Below are 19,304 nucleotides of genomic sequence, written 5' to 3'. Positions count from 1 at the left end.
AAGGACACAAACAGGAAAAAAAAAAGAAATTCCTGCTATAAACTGCAGCTTGAGGGGAAATTAAGAATGATATCACTTTGCTGAGACTGTTGTTAACTTTTAAAGGAACATAAACGGTCTATAATTATATCTAGCTGGTGACACACTGTGCTCTAATTAAACTTTTACTCTTTTTTTCCACTTTCAACTTGTCGTAGAACCATATGGTCACCAGAAGCAGCAGTTCAGATTGCACAACATCCTTATATCTTTCCTTATGCTGACTGCACTTTACAGGTCATTTTGACGGCAAGCGTCTGCTCTCCTGTCAGCGTTTCCATAGCAATGCCGTATGAGAAAAATATGTTGTGCTCCTTGATCAAACACATTAGAGTCATGAGTTCTACCTGAATGACGACTACAGTTGATCAACAAATAAATGAATGTGAGCGTTTTGAGTGTTGATTGGGGTTACCCTGTGCAAATCATTTCTTTGAGCTCAGAAAAATATATGACATTATGCTGTCAGTGTGTTCAGAGGTAATAGAAAGAATACAATCTCAGATCTGCAATATTTTTAACTTGCAAGAAGTGTGAAAAGTAAATACATTTTGAATTTTTATTGCAGTAGATGTATTCAGAAAATTGACATTTTCATTCAGTTTCTGTTTTTCTCTGAGGAGAAGTAAACTGGGAATGGGGAACATTAGGGATGGAAGAACTGGGTCCAGCTCGCCATAAATGCAGCAATTTGTGTAATAGAGGTTTATGGCACATAACAAAGACATTAGAATGCAGCATTTTGCTTATTAGATAAGTAATTCCAACCATAATTGGCCTTTTCAAAACATCATTTGTTTCCATATTCCAATATGGAAGCCTAATTCGGCCGCTCATCCATGTTGGTATCATTACAATAAAAAAAAGAAAGAAAGAAAACATTCATTAAAAAATATCACATTGATGATTGTTGTGGAGAAATATTTTGCACATGTACTTATTGTCACCGTAGAACTCCCTACAGAGGCTGTTTGCCATAACTGGAGCAGCTTGGAGCCTCTATTAAGACTCAAGTAAGGTTTACAAGGTGATTAAAGCAAATGGGCTACTAAAAAAAGAAGAACTGGCAACACTAAACAGCACATAGAAACATCCCCAGGCCCCGTCCAAATGTAATCAATAAGCCCAATAAAATTCACATTTTCCGCTCCTCATCTGTGATCAGGTGTCCGAACCGATAGAGAGACAGCTTTTTGACATTTTTATGGAATGATATAAATGTTTGATGTCGTACCTTTGTGGCTAGACTCTGAAATTGGGTTTGTGTTCTTTAGAGCGGCTGGTACGTCTTGATATCTGAAACATATTGAAGTGGTGGGACGTTTATGCTTTTAGAAATGAAATTTGAAAGTATTGTCTTATCCGTCAGAAAGACAGGCCTTGAATGCATCTCTTAAAGTTTTCAGAGCTGTTTTTTTTTTATTTCTTTCATAGTTTTAGTCTGCAGTGATTATCTTGTGTGGCACCACAGCTGGTCATTTTGTTAGACCCTCACAATGCTGTTTTGTTTGGTAAGGGAAGGAGTCACAATAGAATTACACGGTACAGTGTGGGGGGTTCGGTCTGTCAAGAGAGGAAAGCAAATTACAGAGTCTGGATATGCTGTTATTAAAAATGAGCCGCACATTTTTGTCACTCACGCTCCAGCGACAATGAAAGCCCTTGACAAATCCTTTATTCTTGTGATTTCAGCGAAGGCAAAAGCTACCAAATCGTGTCAAGTTAAATTTTTGGGCATTATGAAAAGAAATGAGGGCAAATGTCTCGAAGACACTCAAACTCTTTCCTCTCTGATTGTCTTTTTTTTGTCTTTCCTCCTGACAGCTGTCATTCACTTCATACAATGGAGCAGGATTACTTTGAGGGGACAGACTACCTTTCAGGTGTTCCAGCTGAAGGAGACCGGACAGAGGAATATGAGTATGAAGTATGTGACAAATACTTTTGTTCATACAAGTATGATACCTTTATAGAAGATTCATTTTGAATTACACAAGTTTGTGTAACACACAATATTATGACTTTTTTTTGTTTAATCATCATTTAAATGTAATAGTTTCAGCTCTTAAAAACATCTTAGGCTTCTAGATGGTTTTAGTTATAGACTAAATAATGCTAACTTTTTGGAAAAAATAATTACTTCAAGTATTTGATATAGAATGACGAACTGGCATTTTGGCCAGGCCTGTCGCACTGCAGGAGCTGGGATAAGCTCCAGCAACCCTATGACCCCAAAAGGTATTCATCGTGTTCAGAAAGTGGATAAATTGATAAGCAATGCAAAAAAAAAAAACTTGCCCCCTAATTTTAATATAATTCATATCATTATTGACAACGATTAAGAATCCTTCAATAAAAGCTTCTTTAAGCATTGCAAAATGAAATCTTGATTGTTTGAAATCAAATTGTTTGCTTTGCCCCTGTATTGTGTATTTGGGCCAATCTGGGTTGTCAGCACCCTGGCCTTGGTCAGAATCCACACTGTTTTCATGCTATAGCAAGAGGAAATTCTTATTTTTGGAAAAATCCTTAAGAATACCTCATCAACAATAATCAAATTTTTGATCCTTCTGTTTGTCATGGACTTCCATTTGTTCTCATTTGCCACCCTTACAAAGTCTTCTGGCCCCCTCCCAACCCTGCCCATAAAAAATGTCCTAACTCAGCCACTGGACGGTATTTTTTTTTTACCGACAAAGAAAATATATTTTTTTAAATTGATTTTGAATATTAAACTTTCTCCAAAATGTGAGTCTACATTCCTTCAACACATCATACTGTATGTCATGACTCCTGGAAACACGCAAACAACACCCGACTTAGAATGCTGATCCCTCAGGAGCCCCTCATTTGAATAAAGCTCTTTTTCTGGAGGAATGATTTCATAACTTTTTCTTTTACGGATAGGGAATAAAATGGTGCCAGACAATTAATGTCATTAAAAAAATCAAAATAGGCTATATGGTGCAGCTTTTATTGTTTCTGACAATGAAGACAAGAAAAAGTAACGCCTCAAAAACACGCGACACGTATAAATTAATTTAAATGTCATTTATCTATCTATAGCCCCTTTCTCTGCTTACTGCTTTTCTCCATCAGTCTTTGTTTCCAAGTCACTGAGGAGCGAGCATTCGCAATTGAGGGCCACTCTGATGTATGATGATTGCTCTGTTTTCCCTCCTTTTATTTGTTCAATTGAATTTGTTCTGAATGTTTCCACTCACTGAGTGTGAGATGTCTTTTCACATTAGAAAAAGGTTGGGTGTCTTTAATTCAGATTTTAAATCCAAATATGCAATAAAGCACTTTAGTGCATCAATGATGTTTATAAATCTCATTCTGTGTGTCTGAACTGCCGACTATTTACATGTTTTGTTTACATGATATGAGCTGAAAACTCTATCTTATTATGGTAAGGAGCTACTAACAAGCTATTTTCACCATTGTTTATTCAGCCTAAAAGGAAGTCTTAGCAGTATTTATTAGATGTCCTTTACTTCACTTGGCAGGATTTATTTCCTATTGTGCTATTCCTATTTATTTCCTATTCCTATATTGTGCTCTTCATTTTGTGAAATTATTTTATTTTATTATTATATTATTTTGCGAGATTACTTCTTTCTTGCATGTTTGCACTGAATAGTGAGCGGCTTTAATTTCACTGCATGCGCGTGTGATGCGAATTGTACATGTGTACAGTGACAATAAAGGCATTCTATTCTATTCTATTCTATTCTATTCTAACCACATGAGTTACCACGGCCCTGTGGAAGTTTCCTATGTAGCAGCTCTGTTTTTATTTGTAGATTTTCTCCACATCTTCATTTGTTGTGACATTTGTGGGTCTTAAAATACACCTGCCTAGTCTTGCAATTTCAGGCTTTTACATAATGGGTTTTCGGGAACTGCGGCAGCACTGTGTCAGTGGTTCAGTGATGATTTCTGGCTTGTTCTGAGAAAGATCTTCAAGCCTGAATATAATCTTGTCTCTCTGTCAGCTCGTGGCACTCATCCATGCATTTGCAACTGCTTTTTCAATTACTGGTAATCAAAGGCATGATTATTATGACAGCATGCTATGTGCTTTGATGGTGGGCAGCAATCTTCCACTTAATCACGCCATCACAGTCATTAATTTACTGTCAGCCCTTGTCCCTGTGCCGCGCCAGAGAGCCAGAGAGCTTACGGGGAGAACAGAGGGGAAAAAAATCAAAAAGTAAAGGGGGAGGAGGGGAGACAGAGATTGGTGAACGTGCTTTTGATGGTTTGGGAGACAGTCACCCTTGACTAAGCCATTTGAAGAAGGTGTTTTTTCTCCACTCAAAAAACAGTAAAGCTGAAAAAGTGTCTGATAAAAAAGAAAAGTCTGGCAGAGACTTGTTGCTTCAATACCCTCTAATGAGACCAACGCTCTGCTTTCTCTGGGTCTAAAGCTGCAGCTCTGCAGCTTTACATCAAGGTATTAATTAGAAGTGACTGTCGAGTTGCAGACACACATCGTGCGGCACCTGCTTTGCTCTTGGCTTTTAATTTGTTTGGACTTAGTTCTTTTATAGAGATGTGACACTGAAGGTGCTATCTATCATTCCCTTCTGTCACTCTCACACACCTTCACACGTCATCTAACATGCACAATGCCTGCTGTCTGCAGCATTCCCTCTTATTTTATGGGGGTAAAGTTTTACCAACTGCATAAGGAACTTTTTATCATAAAACACCCACTCCGATCATAATTTGATCCATTTAAAAACCGTTTCAGTGTTCTTTTAATTATGATTATGTACTGTAAAGTTGCTGCTGTGGGGGTTGCTCCTGCTGTTGTTGCTGCTGCTGTTGATATTTGTGGAGTGCATTATTGATCTGCGACTGCTGAAGAGCTGCCGCTGCAGCTTTTTTTCCCACCAAAATCCCTAAAAACCTGTGTTGTTTTCTAGGACACAGTTTCTCCAGAGCAGCAGGAGTTCAGCAGAAACTTGCGTCTGAGTTGTGGGCAATACAGTTGATGTGGAGCAGCACCGTCCCCTCCCCACTGCTGAGAACTCTGTTTGTCCTGCTAGCTTACAGCCCCACACAACCTCAATCTAACATTACCAGTGCAACAAAATAGCGAGAAATACTGGAGCTATCCAGCTGTACACTTTTGAGCCAGATGCCAGCTCAGAGGAGGAAAGCAAAAATGTCTGCATTAATCCAGCTGTTCCTAAATCACAACTTAGAAATTCAATTTTGAGATTTTATCTTTTTCTGTATGTCATCCATTGTCAGAAAATGCCTCAGGAACATGTTAAAATGACCTAAAACATAATCTTCATTGGATTGGATCTTTAAGGTATTGCGCACAAATGAACTGCCGGTTACATTGCATCTTCACAAATCACTTCACTAATAAAGAGACCATCATTTCTAAAAGAGTCAATCCAAGAACCTAGTTTTATGTAAACTACAGGTTGTTAAAAACCTATTTTATAGAAAAATCTATTTTTCTCACATCCAACTAAAACTGAAAGGTGTATTTCAAAAAACATTTTGCCAGTTTTTTCAGCTCTTTCTTGTCAATTCTCTCCATTTTTTAATAATGTGCAAAAACCAAGAGTGCATGACAAAAAGTTACAGACATAATACTGTCACTGCATATGATGCATGTTATATTTTAAACTGTGGATGAACCTTGTATGTCTGCACGCACTTATATGCGTGCCTGTATATCAAATAGCTTTACATCCCTGATCCTCCGTGATCTAGATCACCTGTGAGTGTATTGAGAAACACAAAGCTCCAACATTTTGGAAAATATGACAGTACTAGTGTGTGTGTGTGTGCATGGCAGACAAAATCCTGGGTATGCCAATACCACTTTCTTTCCTTTATCTTATCCCAGCATGGTCAGGTTGCTAACCTTTCCCAATCCCCTCCCAAAGCAATGCCTCATCTAACATGTGTAACCCGTCGGCTACACTTGTCCCAGATGAAATGAATGTCTGAGTCGGTGTGAGACCTCTGTAAGCTCCACCAGAAACTATCCCTCTATCTCATTTCTCTGTGCCCGCTCCATCCTGCCCTCCACTCCACCACTTTGCTCCTGCTGCCGAGAGTCAGCGCTGCTGCTCTAATGAAACCTTGGACCAGGAGGCCATTTCGCACTTGATTCCCTCAAACACTCTTGATATGTTTCAGCGCTTGGAGAGGGGGCTACAGCCGTTTTATGTTGTGCTGCATGTTGTGGGAAGGGGAAATTGCAGAGTCTGTACAAAGGGGCTGTGTGCACATCATCCCCGGGGAAGTGTGAACAGTTTGTGGTTAATTTAGCCTCATAGCTTACAAGCTGCATTTGAAAGCATACAAGAGGAATTTATGGAGACAAGATCGACGTTTTAACAGCTTGTTGTTATCAATGCTTGGACGTTACAGCAGGGATGCAAAACATGTAATTATAGTTACATCATTACATTCTGCAACATGGACTAAAACCTGTGGTCAATTAACATTTACCAAACCTGCATTGATGAAACTCTCTCATCTGACATCTTCCATGATCAAATAGCTGCAGCATAAGAAAGGATGCTTTCACAGTTGGACCTCTGCAAGCATTAGGTCCTAAAAAGCTTGTTTTATGATCTTGAGCATATTAACTTCTCCATATGTTTGTAGTTATAGTTAATATTAACTTTGTCAAAAGGATCATTTAAAGACATAAAATAGCTTTGTTTATTTTTGTATAAATTCCCACCGCTTCTGTTTTTTTTTACACAGGAAGTTGAACTTTGCCGACTCAGCAGTCAAGAGAAATTGGGGTTGACTCTTTGCTACAGGACAGATGAAGAAGAGGACATGGCCATTTATGTCAGTGAGGTAAGATCATATCTTGCCCCTCACAGGTTTTTGGTTTAAATTAAGGTTCCACTCCCATAATCTATTGATCTATTGTCAGTTCCCATTTGTTTTTTTAAATATGGGTTTTAGCCAAAAATGTAAAAAACCTAGGACATAGTTTTTGTAGAGCGGCAGCAAGTCATTGGAAATTTATCCCTGAATTGTGGGCGGGACTGTTGGCATGGAGTAAGCCCGCCCCTGCTTCCCATCAACCCTCTGTTCACACTCTCTAGCTAACAGCCCTTCATACCTCCAACCTAACATCAGCGGTGCCAAAAAAATGGTGAGCAATAATGGAGCTATCCTGCTGTACCACTTTCCTCGGACGAGGAAAACAAAGACATTGATGAATCTATTTGTCTACAAGTAGATGCATCCGAATGGAGTGGACCAGGAAGCTTGTAGTCCGCCGATTATAGCTTCCACGTCACAGTTACAAGCTTTTTCCAATGGCATGTTTTCCTCTGCTCCTGATTCATTACAATTGGAACAAAGAAAGACTCAGAAATGCCTATTTAGGTTCAACTTTCGTTATACATGTGCTCAATCATCAGAAAAATGCTACGAGAATGTTTAAAAATCCCAAAACACAATTTTCATTCGAGTGGGTTTTAAAAAGAATTGCAGTATTGTATTGAACTGTAGGAAATAATGGAGTAAATAAAAACATAAAAAAATGTAAATTTATGTTTAAAAAACTTTGGGGTTTTTACAGCAATGCATAGTTATTGGGCTGCAGTCACATTTTGTTTAGCAAAATTAGATATAAATACATTTTTGACAATGCTGGAGCCTTTAAATACCTTCAAAGTAGTTTTTTTTTGTGCACTCATGAATTTATAGACATGTTCATACTTCTCCCTGAGTTTGTCTCTTTCTTCTTTCTCTTTTATGTGCACTTGACAGAAATTCACTCAAGAAAATGGCTCATGGAGGAATTCAGTAACACATCTTTCAGTCAATGGATCTAAATCATTTTTTATCCTAATCAAGATGCCCAAAGTAACATGTTTATTTCATTCGATGGTTGTGGGGAAAAAAACAACAAAGAGTTGCAAGTCCATTGGTTGAAAATAAATGAGCTAACCACAATTATTTATGATTTAAAAAAATGACAAGAAAGACAAAAAAACAACTCTTGATCTTGTGTGGACCTGGTCCACGCTGAAAACGGATTCTCAGATCATGCAAACAGTTCACCACAGGTAGAAAAAAACACTCTAGAGAACTAAAATGAAGTTCAAAGATTATAAATAATGATCTAGTTCCCTTTAAGACTGACTTTTCATTTATTTTACATCAAAATTGGTCTGTGAAGGTTCATGTTTGGACATTAACACAGTAGTATCCATGGGGGAAAAAATGCTCATCTGTAGTTAAAACTGCTCAGCTGGGACGGGACAGTGCCCTCACTCATAAAATAAACTGAAATCTTATCAAAGTTAAACCTGGATAAGCTCTTTATGATGCAAGTCATTGCTCTGTCTGGAGATGAAAGAAGTCCATTCCTTTTATATGAGACAGTGAGAGTTTCATCATCTTACTTTGTCATGAAGAAGTCATGAGAGAAATCGGATCACTTTTGTCCGCTGTTTTATTATACAAGCATCTCCTTTAAAACGGTCTTCAGTAAAATACTCGTGTGTAGTATAAATCAGAATAAATAAATGTCAAAAAAAGTTGCATAATTGCCAAAATAATTGATTTATATATAAAATTCACAAAAAAATAAAAGTATATTCTGTTTTGTTTTCTGACATGCCTCAAAAAATAACAAATTCTTCTGAAACCTGCTGTTTTTCTTTAGCTATCAAGAGTGAAAAAAATCAAATATTAATACTCTCGAGGCAAAACTTCATGCATATTCTAAAAATACTTGGGCTCTTTGAAGTCTCACATTTGCATATTATACTCTGTTGTTGAAACCGACAATCATCATTTCCCCAGATCAGAGCACCCAAGTGAAGTGTTGCAGCCACTGAGACTTCTTTTGCAAACTAAAATAGTTGTGACGTTTAATATTCATTTTTGTAATTTATGATTTCTTCTAGTATTTTAGTGCATCGCAGGATTCTTTATTGGCTGCAGTACTTCAAAAGTGAGCTCCATCAAAACAGAAATGACATTGGTGAACAGGCAATCTGACTGCGGCGCAGAATAAAAATCAAACCAAAACAAACAGATAAAGAAAAGAGAAGAAAAGGGACCAAACAAACTCAAATAAAGCTTTTGACATCTTATCCGTATTAAATAACCAAGTAAAAGCAGTATTGGGCTCTCTTTTTTCCTCCTTTTTAAATGAATTGAAACACACTTTTCTCGCAAATCTTTTGAAGTTTTAATGAACATACAAGGTGTTTAGGAGCTGAGCAAATGATAACACTCACGTCATGATTAGGTGTTTGTTTCTTTGAGGAAAAAAAAACAAAAGGAGAGCGTTCTGCATTCAGATGAGGTGTAAGGATGCATCGTTTGCTCTGATCTTTCCAGACTTAATGGCTCTTTTTAGATCTCATCCAAAAGTGTTGTTGTCTTTAGACAGAAAAAGAGATTAAATTTGTGCCAGAAGAGTTCATTCTCAACAGTGGGACTTTTGTTTGTTTTCAGTCCAGTTCTCCGTCTTTCTTAAATTTTCTCTTGGATCTATTATTCAATTTTTATTCTATAGCATCAGAAAGAAAGTGTGAAGTTCGGTGTACATGGGGACTAAACTTATTCAAAGTTTTACAGAAAGAAAGAAATACACTCACAGGCTATTTTATTAAGTACACCTTCCAATACCGGGTTGGACCCCCTTTGTCTTCAGAACTGCCTAAATCCTTGGTGCCACAGATTCAACAAGGTACTGGAAACATTCCTGAGAGAGTTTGGTCCATAATGTCATGACAGCATCACACTGTTGCTGCAGATTTGTCGGCTCCACATTCATGATGCCAATCTCTCTTTCCACCACATCCCAAAGGATCTCTATTGGGTTGAGATCTGGTGACAGGAAAAACACTGCCTTCTGTTTTTTTTTTTTTTTTGTATCAGAAGCGAACCTTAAGGAGGGTTTTTCCCTCAGACGGATCAGTCCCTTGTGTAGGAGTGAACTATCATAAAGATGGAGAGCTTGCTGCTTCTTCATAGACTGCATTAAAAGAAAGTAAAATAAATGACCACATGTACAACTGATGAAAGGGTCCTGCCCTCTTGTTGACAGTCTCTATACACAGGAGCAGCACTGGGATCATCCACTTTGGCTCATTCACAGGGCTTTTGATTATGGTTGTGCTTCATAAACTTCCCGGGAAATACTGAAATTTTCAAAGATGACAAAACCATTCTTATTTTAATTCAGCATCTGCTCAAGATTGAGGGTGAAAGTATATTTAAGAAATATTTATATTCTTTTTGTCTTAACAGGTCTGTCCAAACAGCATTGCTGCCAATGATGGACGGATCCGAGAGGGGGATCGCATTTTACAGGTGTGGTGAGACTTACTTGTGGGCCTTTCCAAACCCAGCGACTCTCATTAAGCAGAGCATAAAAATCCTCATTTTTTGTTAATTTTGCCATCCTCCTCATTGTCTCCCTACACAAGAGTGCATTTATGTTTAATGGCAGCACATTAAAGGAGGAACCTGCGCACGCTGTGACTGTTACTGGAGGTAAAAATGTCCCCTTGGCTGTTTTAGTTACCGACTCAGCATCAACTGGGGTTTTTTAAGAGTTATGCTTTAGGATGATGCTGAGCTTCAGTTCTTTGCCTCCTGTGGGATATCTGAGAGGCTGTGACTGCTATTAGCCTTTGACTTCATCTACAGGCTTGAGAGCAGAGAGCCGTATTTGTCAGGTTTTATGGCAAGATGATGTGCTATCTGAGGATTACTGTGGGAGGGTGATTGTTTTTGAGAAAAAGGAGTAATAGCCTTTGGTTTTAATGTTAAAATCTCCTAATGGATTTACTTTTTGCCACTTGCATACAGCTTAAAAGCCGGACTCCAACATCTCTGATAAGATCTCCTACTTAAATTGTTAGGGAAATGGCATTTGTGCACTTTCTACCAGACAAAGCCACCATGGCCATTAAATCCTTCACTTTTCTGCTCAGTCTTTTGCTTTCAGTGTCAAAATATCCGCGTTATCCTCTGTGCATTTTATATCAAAGGTAAGGGGAAAAACATTGCTACCTGCAATTTTTTCTTGTTTGTTTACTTAAACAAGGGAGGCTGTTCAGGTAGGAAGAAATAAGGCTTAAAATGTATTGCAAGATTTACCGGACCTAAACACACAATTCCGTCTTCTATTGACTGTTCCCAACTTTTACTTTCCCTTCCCTCTCTTTTTCCTACCCCTCTAGAAAAAAGAAATTGGAGGTGTTGCACTTTTCACAGACTTTCACTTTACTTTTTTTATCTTTGAACAGAAAAAGATTTTACTGAAAAAAACATTTGGTTAAAAACACTATTTAAACTTAATCTAAACTTATGTATGTGTCTGTTTCAGGGTGTGTTTAGTAAGATAAAAATAAAATAGTAATAGATAAATATAGTATATAATAGTAATAATATAGTATATAATAGTAATAGATAAAATAGTTAAAATAGTTAGTATATTTATTTACAATAACATTTAATCTTGTTTACAACTTGCAAAAAACAAAAACAAATATTTTAACAGAACGTTGTGTTGCTTTCAAAATCACTTCAACATTAATGAGCACAAATAGAATGAATCTGTATATAAGGCACATCAGATTATAAGGCGCACTGTCGTTTTTTGGAAAAAAAAAAGGCTTTTTACCCTTGTGCTATCCTAGGCACTTTGACGTTGGGAGTTGGGTCATCTAGACCCACTAGACAGTGCGCTGAAACTTTTTTCTTCAATGATTTGTGATCTTCACTGGTGTCCATGGATTACATGAAATCTTCATGTAGGGAGAACACGTCAATGTAAGGGTGGGGTCATCTAAGACAGTGTTTTTCAACCAGTGTGCCGCGGCACACTAGTGTGCCGTGGGAAATTGCCCTCATTCACTGATCTAAAAACATTTTCCATCTCCAGGAAATCAGCTCTGTGTTCATCCAAACAGGCCCTGATAAAACACTGAGTAGTTAGGAATATAAAAGATCTTAAAATGACTTTTTCTTTGTGTTTATTTAATTCTATTAAAGACATTTTGATAAGAATCACGGTACCGCGATATAGCTGCAGCTATAAGTGTGTAAGGAAAAGTCCCGCCCCTTTAACTGTCTCTGCCAATCATTCTTGAAGGCTTAATAACATGTCATCAGTCTGACCAATCAGAAGTGCTTAAAGTCTTCACTTCCTTGTTCTTAATTCTGCTGATAAAGTCGCTCAGTTCTAACAAAAATACCAGCTAAAGCTCGTCTTTAGCTGGTGGTTCATGTCTTAGATAAAACAGCCGCAAATTCCTGCTTTTTCTGCCACAATTATCACAAAAATCCACGTGAGATTGCGGGGGGGGGGGGGGGGGGGGGCTGTCAAACAAAACAGACCATGAATTTCTGGGTTTGTTTTTTTTTGGATGCTGGTGTGCCGCGGGATTTTTGTCAAGGTTAAAGTGTGCCGTGGCTCAAAAAAGGTTGAAAAACACTGATCTAAGATAGCACAAGGGTTATGTGTGCCTAATAATTCTGAAAATATGGAACATGATCGCGTCAAAAAATTGGTGAAATTGCCTGATTGTGTTCATCATAATATGTGCCGCCGATCTGATTCAGTGTGCACAGTAAGGATGTGTAAGCATCTCCTCACATTATTATCTAGCAGTGACACGGCCATACATTTTCTCACAAAAAGATGGAAGATGTCTGTCAGAGGCCAGTTAATTGTTCAGCTAGATGTGCTGGAGGACACTAGGGTGAACGCAGCAGCTCTGCTGGCCCCCAGCCACTTTCTCACCGATAATTACTGCCACGTCCAGGTTCACACAGCAAGGAAAGCAGGAGGGCGTGTTTTGAAAAAAGAAGTCTTTCATACTGTTTGGTTTTTTTTCATTGATTTTCCAAGCCTTGGAGTTAGACTGTGTTTTTTATTACTCGTGTGGTAAATAATGACGAAGACTATCGTGTTTTTTTGTCTTCAGATTAATGGCCAAGATGTCAAAGACAGAGAGGAAGCGATGGCGGCACTCTTCAACGACGAAAGTAGGAACATCGTCCTCCTAGTTGCCAGACCTGACATGCAGGTTAGAAACCCCCACCAATTTCTGAGGAACAGTCATGAAGGTTTTTGATCTAAAGTATGTTTGCTCAGAGCAAACCTTGGCACTCTGGGGTTGCCAACCATCCCCTCCTCCCACTGCAGAGACATCTAAGCTACCACAGGGACACCTCATCATGTTTTATTTTTATGTAGCACCACTGTAATTGACTTCCAACGGTAAGCCATAAAAGCTAATGGCATGCTAATGTGAACTCAGTTCAGACCCAAGGCCGAGGAAGAATAAGTGGAAGGATTCTGCTGCAGTGCAGATGAGCAGGAAACAGCAGTAGATTATTCGTAATTAAATGGGTCTTTTGGTAGTAAATGTGAAGTCATCAGATATAGATGCCATTTGGTTCACATCAAACCAACTGATGGATGATGTGGAGCAAAAAAATTAAAAGTTCTGCTTTTATAGACCTGTTTTACTAGAAGCAGTTTTACTGTGTCTTGGAGAGGAGGCAGACGCATCAATATTAGTCAAAAATGACTTTGTGTCTTGTTTAGAACCATGCTAAGGCTTTTCTGGAAATCCCATTTGGGGCACCCATTTGGAAAATTCAGTTATTTGTTTTGAGACAGTGTGTCGCCACATGCTCTTTGCTTTGACAAGTAATAAAACTTTCTAACGCATTCCCATATGCTTTCCCTCTTCATTCACCCCCAGCTGGAGGAGGCCTGGCTGGACGACGAGCACAGTGAGTTCCTGGAGCAGCTCAAGATGGAAATGTTGGAGGAGCAGCAGAGAGAGGAGATGGAGTTAGCTGTGCTACAGGAGGACCAGGAGAACGAGCAGGTCCGGACAGAAACAGCCAGCTAGTTGTCAGCAACAAGATAACAAAAGTTAAACACAAGAATTTTGTACTTTCTTTACTTTCTTCAGACTCTAAAATCAGTGAAAAACTAAGAGACTTATTTTCAGATGTTCATACTAAATGATAATATTACAATGCCAGCAACTCAGAGTTTTTAATGGTGAGTATTTGCAAAAATGGCAAATAAATTAACTAACCTGTGACTCAAGAAAACTTTTTTTTTTAAACAAATATATTAGTAATAATTTTATGTTTTAGATGTTTTTGAGAAAATAACATCCTGCAAAAAAATGAGACTTCAGAAGCTTTAAGGTATCAGAACAGAAATGTAACTTCAAGACAATTCAAAACAGAGTAAGGAAATACAAAATTAAAAAATTTAATATAAAAAAATGTGGAGTTTTTGAAAATCTAAAACTGTCTGTAGCACTATCTCCTCACAGCAAAAAGGTCCCGGTTTTAATCCCAGGTGGAACCTTTCTGTGTGTATTTGCATTTTCTCCTCATGAGTCCACGGGTTTTTCTCCCACAGTCCAAAAACATGCTTCATAGGCTTGGTGATTTTTCTAAATTGCCCCATAAGTGTGCGTGTGTGTGGTTGTGTGTCTTTGTGTCGCCCTGTGACAAAGAATCCAGGTTGTACCCCGCCTACGGCCAACAGTAGGGTACACTTTGGGATAAGCTCCAGCATCCATGTGGCCCCAAAAGCTAGGGTTTAGGCTGGTTAAAAAAATGGGTGGATGAATAAAACTGTCTACATCAATGCACAGAACATCATCAAGACAGGACATTCAACTTACACATGCAAAATACAAGTCATTTAAATCATAATTAAGCAAAGTATTAATGACAGCTAGCATGTAGCACATTTGTTGTGCATGTTTGTCAAATACATGCCGTTTAAAATACAAGTAAATAAATAGAGGCATGAAACCCTGACACACCCTGAAATAACTAAAAAGTTGTAGCTGCCACAAAATTCAAATGAGATCATATATACATCCTGAATATGTTTCCAAAACGTATTCAATTAACTAAAACTCCCCTAAAAGCTTTGTTAAAATGCTTCTTAAACAAACTGCTTCCCAACCAGCAAGGCCGAAGTGGGGCCAATATGGTTTAAAAGTGGGCAGAAAATGTGGGCCCTGAATGGGTGTGTTCACAGTTTTTTTTGGTGGCCCCACCTGTATTTGTCCATATTGGCTTAAGCGGGCACTCAGTGGGCTGGCTCGCTATACTGTGCAGGGATGTGAATTCCGCTGCTCAGGGTCCGGCAGAGCATGCGAGCGGCGCCGCCCAGGGGCCGGCAGAGCCAGCTACCGTGTCCACTGAGCCACCACGGAAACTGTGGACAAACCCATTCGGGGCCCACATTTTCTGCCCACTTTTGAACCATATGGGGCCCACTTGGCTTTGCTAGCTAGGTTCCTTTAAATATGTTGCACTTTTTGACAATACATTATTACATTATAACTGTATATAATTAAACTAATATTACACCTTTCAGAGAACTGAAGACGACAGGCCCTCCTGCTCCACAGTGCCTCATCAAAGGGACAGTATGAAAGACAGAAAACCAAGTTCAGAGCATAACGTTTTGGCGCAAATTCAGAGACGCCTGTCCCAGTGCCTCAGAGACAATCGGAACTCTCGCTGCACTGCCAGTTCCACAAGACTGGAGGAAAACGACGAGGAAGAGGAGGACAACATAGAAACTGAGAGTGACAGTTATCGGCAACTACTGGAGCTAAAATGTCAGATACGCAACAGCGGCGAGTATGACCTCTTCTACAGCCGGCGCAGCACCATCGAGTGCAGTATGGCAGAGCAGAGCAGCGTACAGCACGAGCTCCGCCTGCTCAATGAGGAGCTGCGCAGCATCGAGCTTGAGTGTCAGAACATCATGCAGGCTCATAAGCTTCGGAAGGGCCAGGAGTCTCCAGTAAAGGGCCTTTCCGCGCCTTCCCCCAGGGGTCCACACTGTGAAGAGTCCACAAGGGGCAAGCTGGCTGACATTAATGAAAGGCTGGAGAAATCGGACAAGGACAGCTCCAGTGCCTATAACACTGCAGAGAGTTCGCGGAGTACTCCTCTGGCGATGGATCGCTCCCCCGAGCACTCGCTCCAGAGAATGGTGAGCCTCACTAACCAGAGAAACCTGTGCAGTGGACTTGCAGGTCCCTCAGTCATTACTGCAAGTCGTGCTCCAACAGTGGGGAAGGGCAGCAGCCCCGACCACAGCAATCCTTCAGAGACAGACCAGATGCCTCAGGCTGAAGACGAAAGCAAAAAGAAAGTTACACAATGTACCTCTCAGATTCCTTACTTCTCTCCTTCTCACAGTTCCCAGCAAAGGCAGGTTAACATCCCGGCTCATGCCAGCCATTACCAGAGCTACATGCAGCTAATCCAGCAACACTCAGCTGTGGAATACGCTCAGAGCCAACTCAGCCTCCTTAGCATTTGTAAAGAGCCTCAGCGACCTATTAATGAGCCCAAAATGGAGTGGAAGGTCAAAATCAGAAGCGACGGCACTCGTTACATCACCAAGAGGCCTGTAAGAGACAAGATCCTGAGGGAGCGAGCCTTAAAGATTAAAGAAGAACGCAGTGGCGGCATGACTACGGATGATGATGCCATGAGTGAAATGAAGATGGGGAGGTACTGGAGTAAAGAGGAAAGAAAGCAGCACCTTGTCAGGGCAAAAGAGCAGAGGAGGAGGCGGGAATTCATGCAGCGTAGTCGACTGGAAAGCTTGAGGGAAAACCCGCAGAGCAGCAATGAAGGTCGCAAGGAAGTCAGCATCATAGAGCTCAGCCACAAAAAGATGATGAAGAAACGCAACAAGAAGATCTTGGATAGCTGGATGACGATCCAGGAGCTGATGACTCACGGTGCGAAGGCGCCCGAGGGTGCAAACGTGAACAATGCCTTCCTTTCAGTCACTACTGTATAAAGAAATATACCCTCATGCATTCTACCTATGTGGTACTACATACTTGCCTCGTTAAATGTGGCATTTTTATGAGGACAATATGAATATTTTTCACACTTTGTAATACAAAAAATGCATTTTGTAAAGACTATCAGTGGCATCTCATTTTATCAATGTTTTTTCAAAGACACACCGCTCTGGAAGAAAAAAAATTTCTATGAAACTATGAGAATGCATTTATTTGTTTAGTTTCTCAAGTTTTTTTGGTGTTTATTTTTTTTCTATTATGCCTGAGGTTGTATGACCATTTGGCAGTGGCTGTTCTTTTTCTTGTTTTTAAGTTAACAAAATACAATTTAACCTCAAACTTTCAAAGTGCTTTTATAGGGAATACAGTTGATGACATGATTTCATGTTTCATTTCATTTCATCCTATGCATTGACAATGCTAAAAAAAATAAAAATAACTAAAAATGTGACACCCACCTAAACATGGCAATTACACTTTTATAAATGTTCAAAATTACATAATAAAAGCCATTTGATCCTTTTAGTCAGCATGACCTGAGAAAAAAACAGGTTCACAACCTATAGTCAAGTTTTTTCAGCTAGAAAATATTAAATTAAAGTGGCTAAGCATTTGAATTAAAGTCTCACTCTGATCATCTTTTGAGCTATTGTAAAAGCGTTTGCAGTGGTCTTTTAATCATGTTTATGTTGTTTTTAGCCAAAATCAAAGAAACCTGGGTCGTTTTTTAAGACATAGTTTGTGCAGAGCGGCAGAAATTTGCCTCTGAGTCCATCCATGCCTCCAATCATCCCTTTCTTTACATTCGCTTACTAGCTTACAGCTCGTCACAACCCCAGCGTACAAGCTTTTTCCATTGGCGGTTTTGCATCTGCTCCTGATTCACGATTTGAATAAAAAAAACACTTGGAAGTGTAATTTTAGGCTTATTTTTCTACATAAATGTCCTCCTTCATGAGAAAAATGCCTCAAAAACACCAAAAACACAAATTTCATCAGAGTGGGTGACTGTTGTCTTTGCAAAGTATGTGAACTCATTCAATAAACCACCAGTGTCATTACAATTCTGTGAAACAAAATTGTTCGTTTGGTTTGTACTTTTCTTTTTTAATTTAAATTTTTAATCTTTTTTTCCCTGTTTGAGATGCATTTTTTTCCTTTTTTTGTGGATGCTCATTTTGTGGTAAAACAGGCCTGATCTTTATATAGACCTTCAGCTTTAATCAATGAATTTAGTTTGCTGTTTTATTTTGCAGTGATTCTTTTTCTCCACATATAATGTCTGAAATCCTATGGACCTGCTTTTGGCTTTTAACTATTTTTTCTACTCTCCTTTACTCACAACAGCCTAAACAGTCAAACATCAAAGGTGCATTAAGTTCTGTGACTTCCTACACAAAAACAGTATATTTCTGTACCACAAAGAGCTTCTGCTTTATTCTTATATCTTATGATTTTCTTTTCTTTTCTTTTAATGTGGAGATATTTTCAGATCCTGCAGAACTTATGTTAAAAGATCTCTGCAGTCACATTAAACCGATTGCCACTGAGCAGGACTCAGAACTCTTAAGGACTGGGGGACATCAAGAAATTGTCTTTTTTCAAAAGTCTTTATAGTTCAGCGACATGTATAGTACTCATTCCAAATGCCTCATTTTCATTAAAGTAATATAAATTTGACATTTTAAACTTCGTCCTGTATGTTTTGAGTCAATGTCTGATAATCTGATTTCGAGTAATGCATAAGTGGCCAATTTGTAGCAAGTTAAATAGTGTGATACTGGTGATGAAAATAAATTATTGTTTTTGGTATGAAAGTGCATTGATCTGTGTTGTTTTTGCTAAATGAAAACAAGGGCGTTGAACAACCAACATTTAGTCTTTCAGTTATTAGGTAAAAAAAAAAAAAAACTGAAAAAGAAAGGTTTAATCTTTTGTGACAAAAGGAAGGGAAAAGACATGGAGACGTGGATATGGGCTGTGTGCTGGTGAAAAATGGGCAAACTTGTATGTTGCTCAAACTTGTATGGCAAAAAATATTAAAGTTGTTGGTGAGCCTGTAAAGTAATAATGTTTTTCTATGGGCATGGTACAATAGGTCCTAGGAGGCTCCTTGCACAAAGCCTGTTAGTATTAATCACATTATAATTTGTGTGGGCATCCAGAAGTTTTTTTGGGATACTTACATATGAGCTGCACATCCTTACGTATCACCTGCACAACCCTAGCATGTAGCATTTGTGTGCGGTCATTGAAGGGCCATCACACGCACCTCACTGAGGACTAGAGCGAAGAGTAAGGCCACGCTACGACAGCGTCACACATATATTATAAATTTGTCCATCTTAGATTATCCTTACGCCACAACACATTTACCACACGCACAAAAATCGTTTTTACGATGTC

The 19,304-nt window shown here is 38.9% G+C and overlaps 1 protein-coding gene across 1 annotated transcript in view; it reads left to right on the top strand.

The window, feature by feature from the left end:
- The window catches only part of LOC101159985 (PDZ domain-containing RING finger protein 4), a 54,753-nt gene extending 36,037 nt beyond the window's left edge, over nt 1-18,716 (top strand). The window contains exons 3-8 of the mRNA XM_023955661.1: nt 1,864-1,966; nt 6,790-6,888; nt 10,315-10,377; nt 13,002-13,103; nt 13,788-13,916; nt 15,443-18,716. Of these exons, the coding sequence (XP_023811429.1) occupies nt 1,864-1,966; nt 6,790-6,888; nt 10,315-10,377; nt 13,002-13,103; nt 13,788-13,916; nt 15,443-16,891 (1,945 nt within the window). The 3' untranslated portion in view covers nt 16,892-18,716. The remainder of the gene's footprint in view (nt 1-1,863; nt 1,967-6,789; nt 6,889-10,314; nt 10,378-13,001; nt 13,104-13,787; nt 13,917-15,442) is intronic.
- The last annotated feature ends 588 nt before the right edge of the window (nt 18,717-19,304 follow it).

This window comes from Oryzias latipes, chromosome 6 (genome assembly GCF_002234675.1).
Source record: "Oryzias latipes chromosome 6, ASM223467v1".
Taxonomy (NCBI): Eukaryota; Metazoa; Chordata; class Actinopteri; order Beloniformes; family Adrianichthyidae; genus Oryzias; species Oryzias latipes.
The sequence above is the reverse complement of the archived record's forward strand: the minus strand, read 5'-3'. Positions and strand labels throughout refer to the sequence as shown.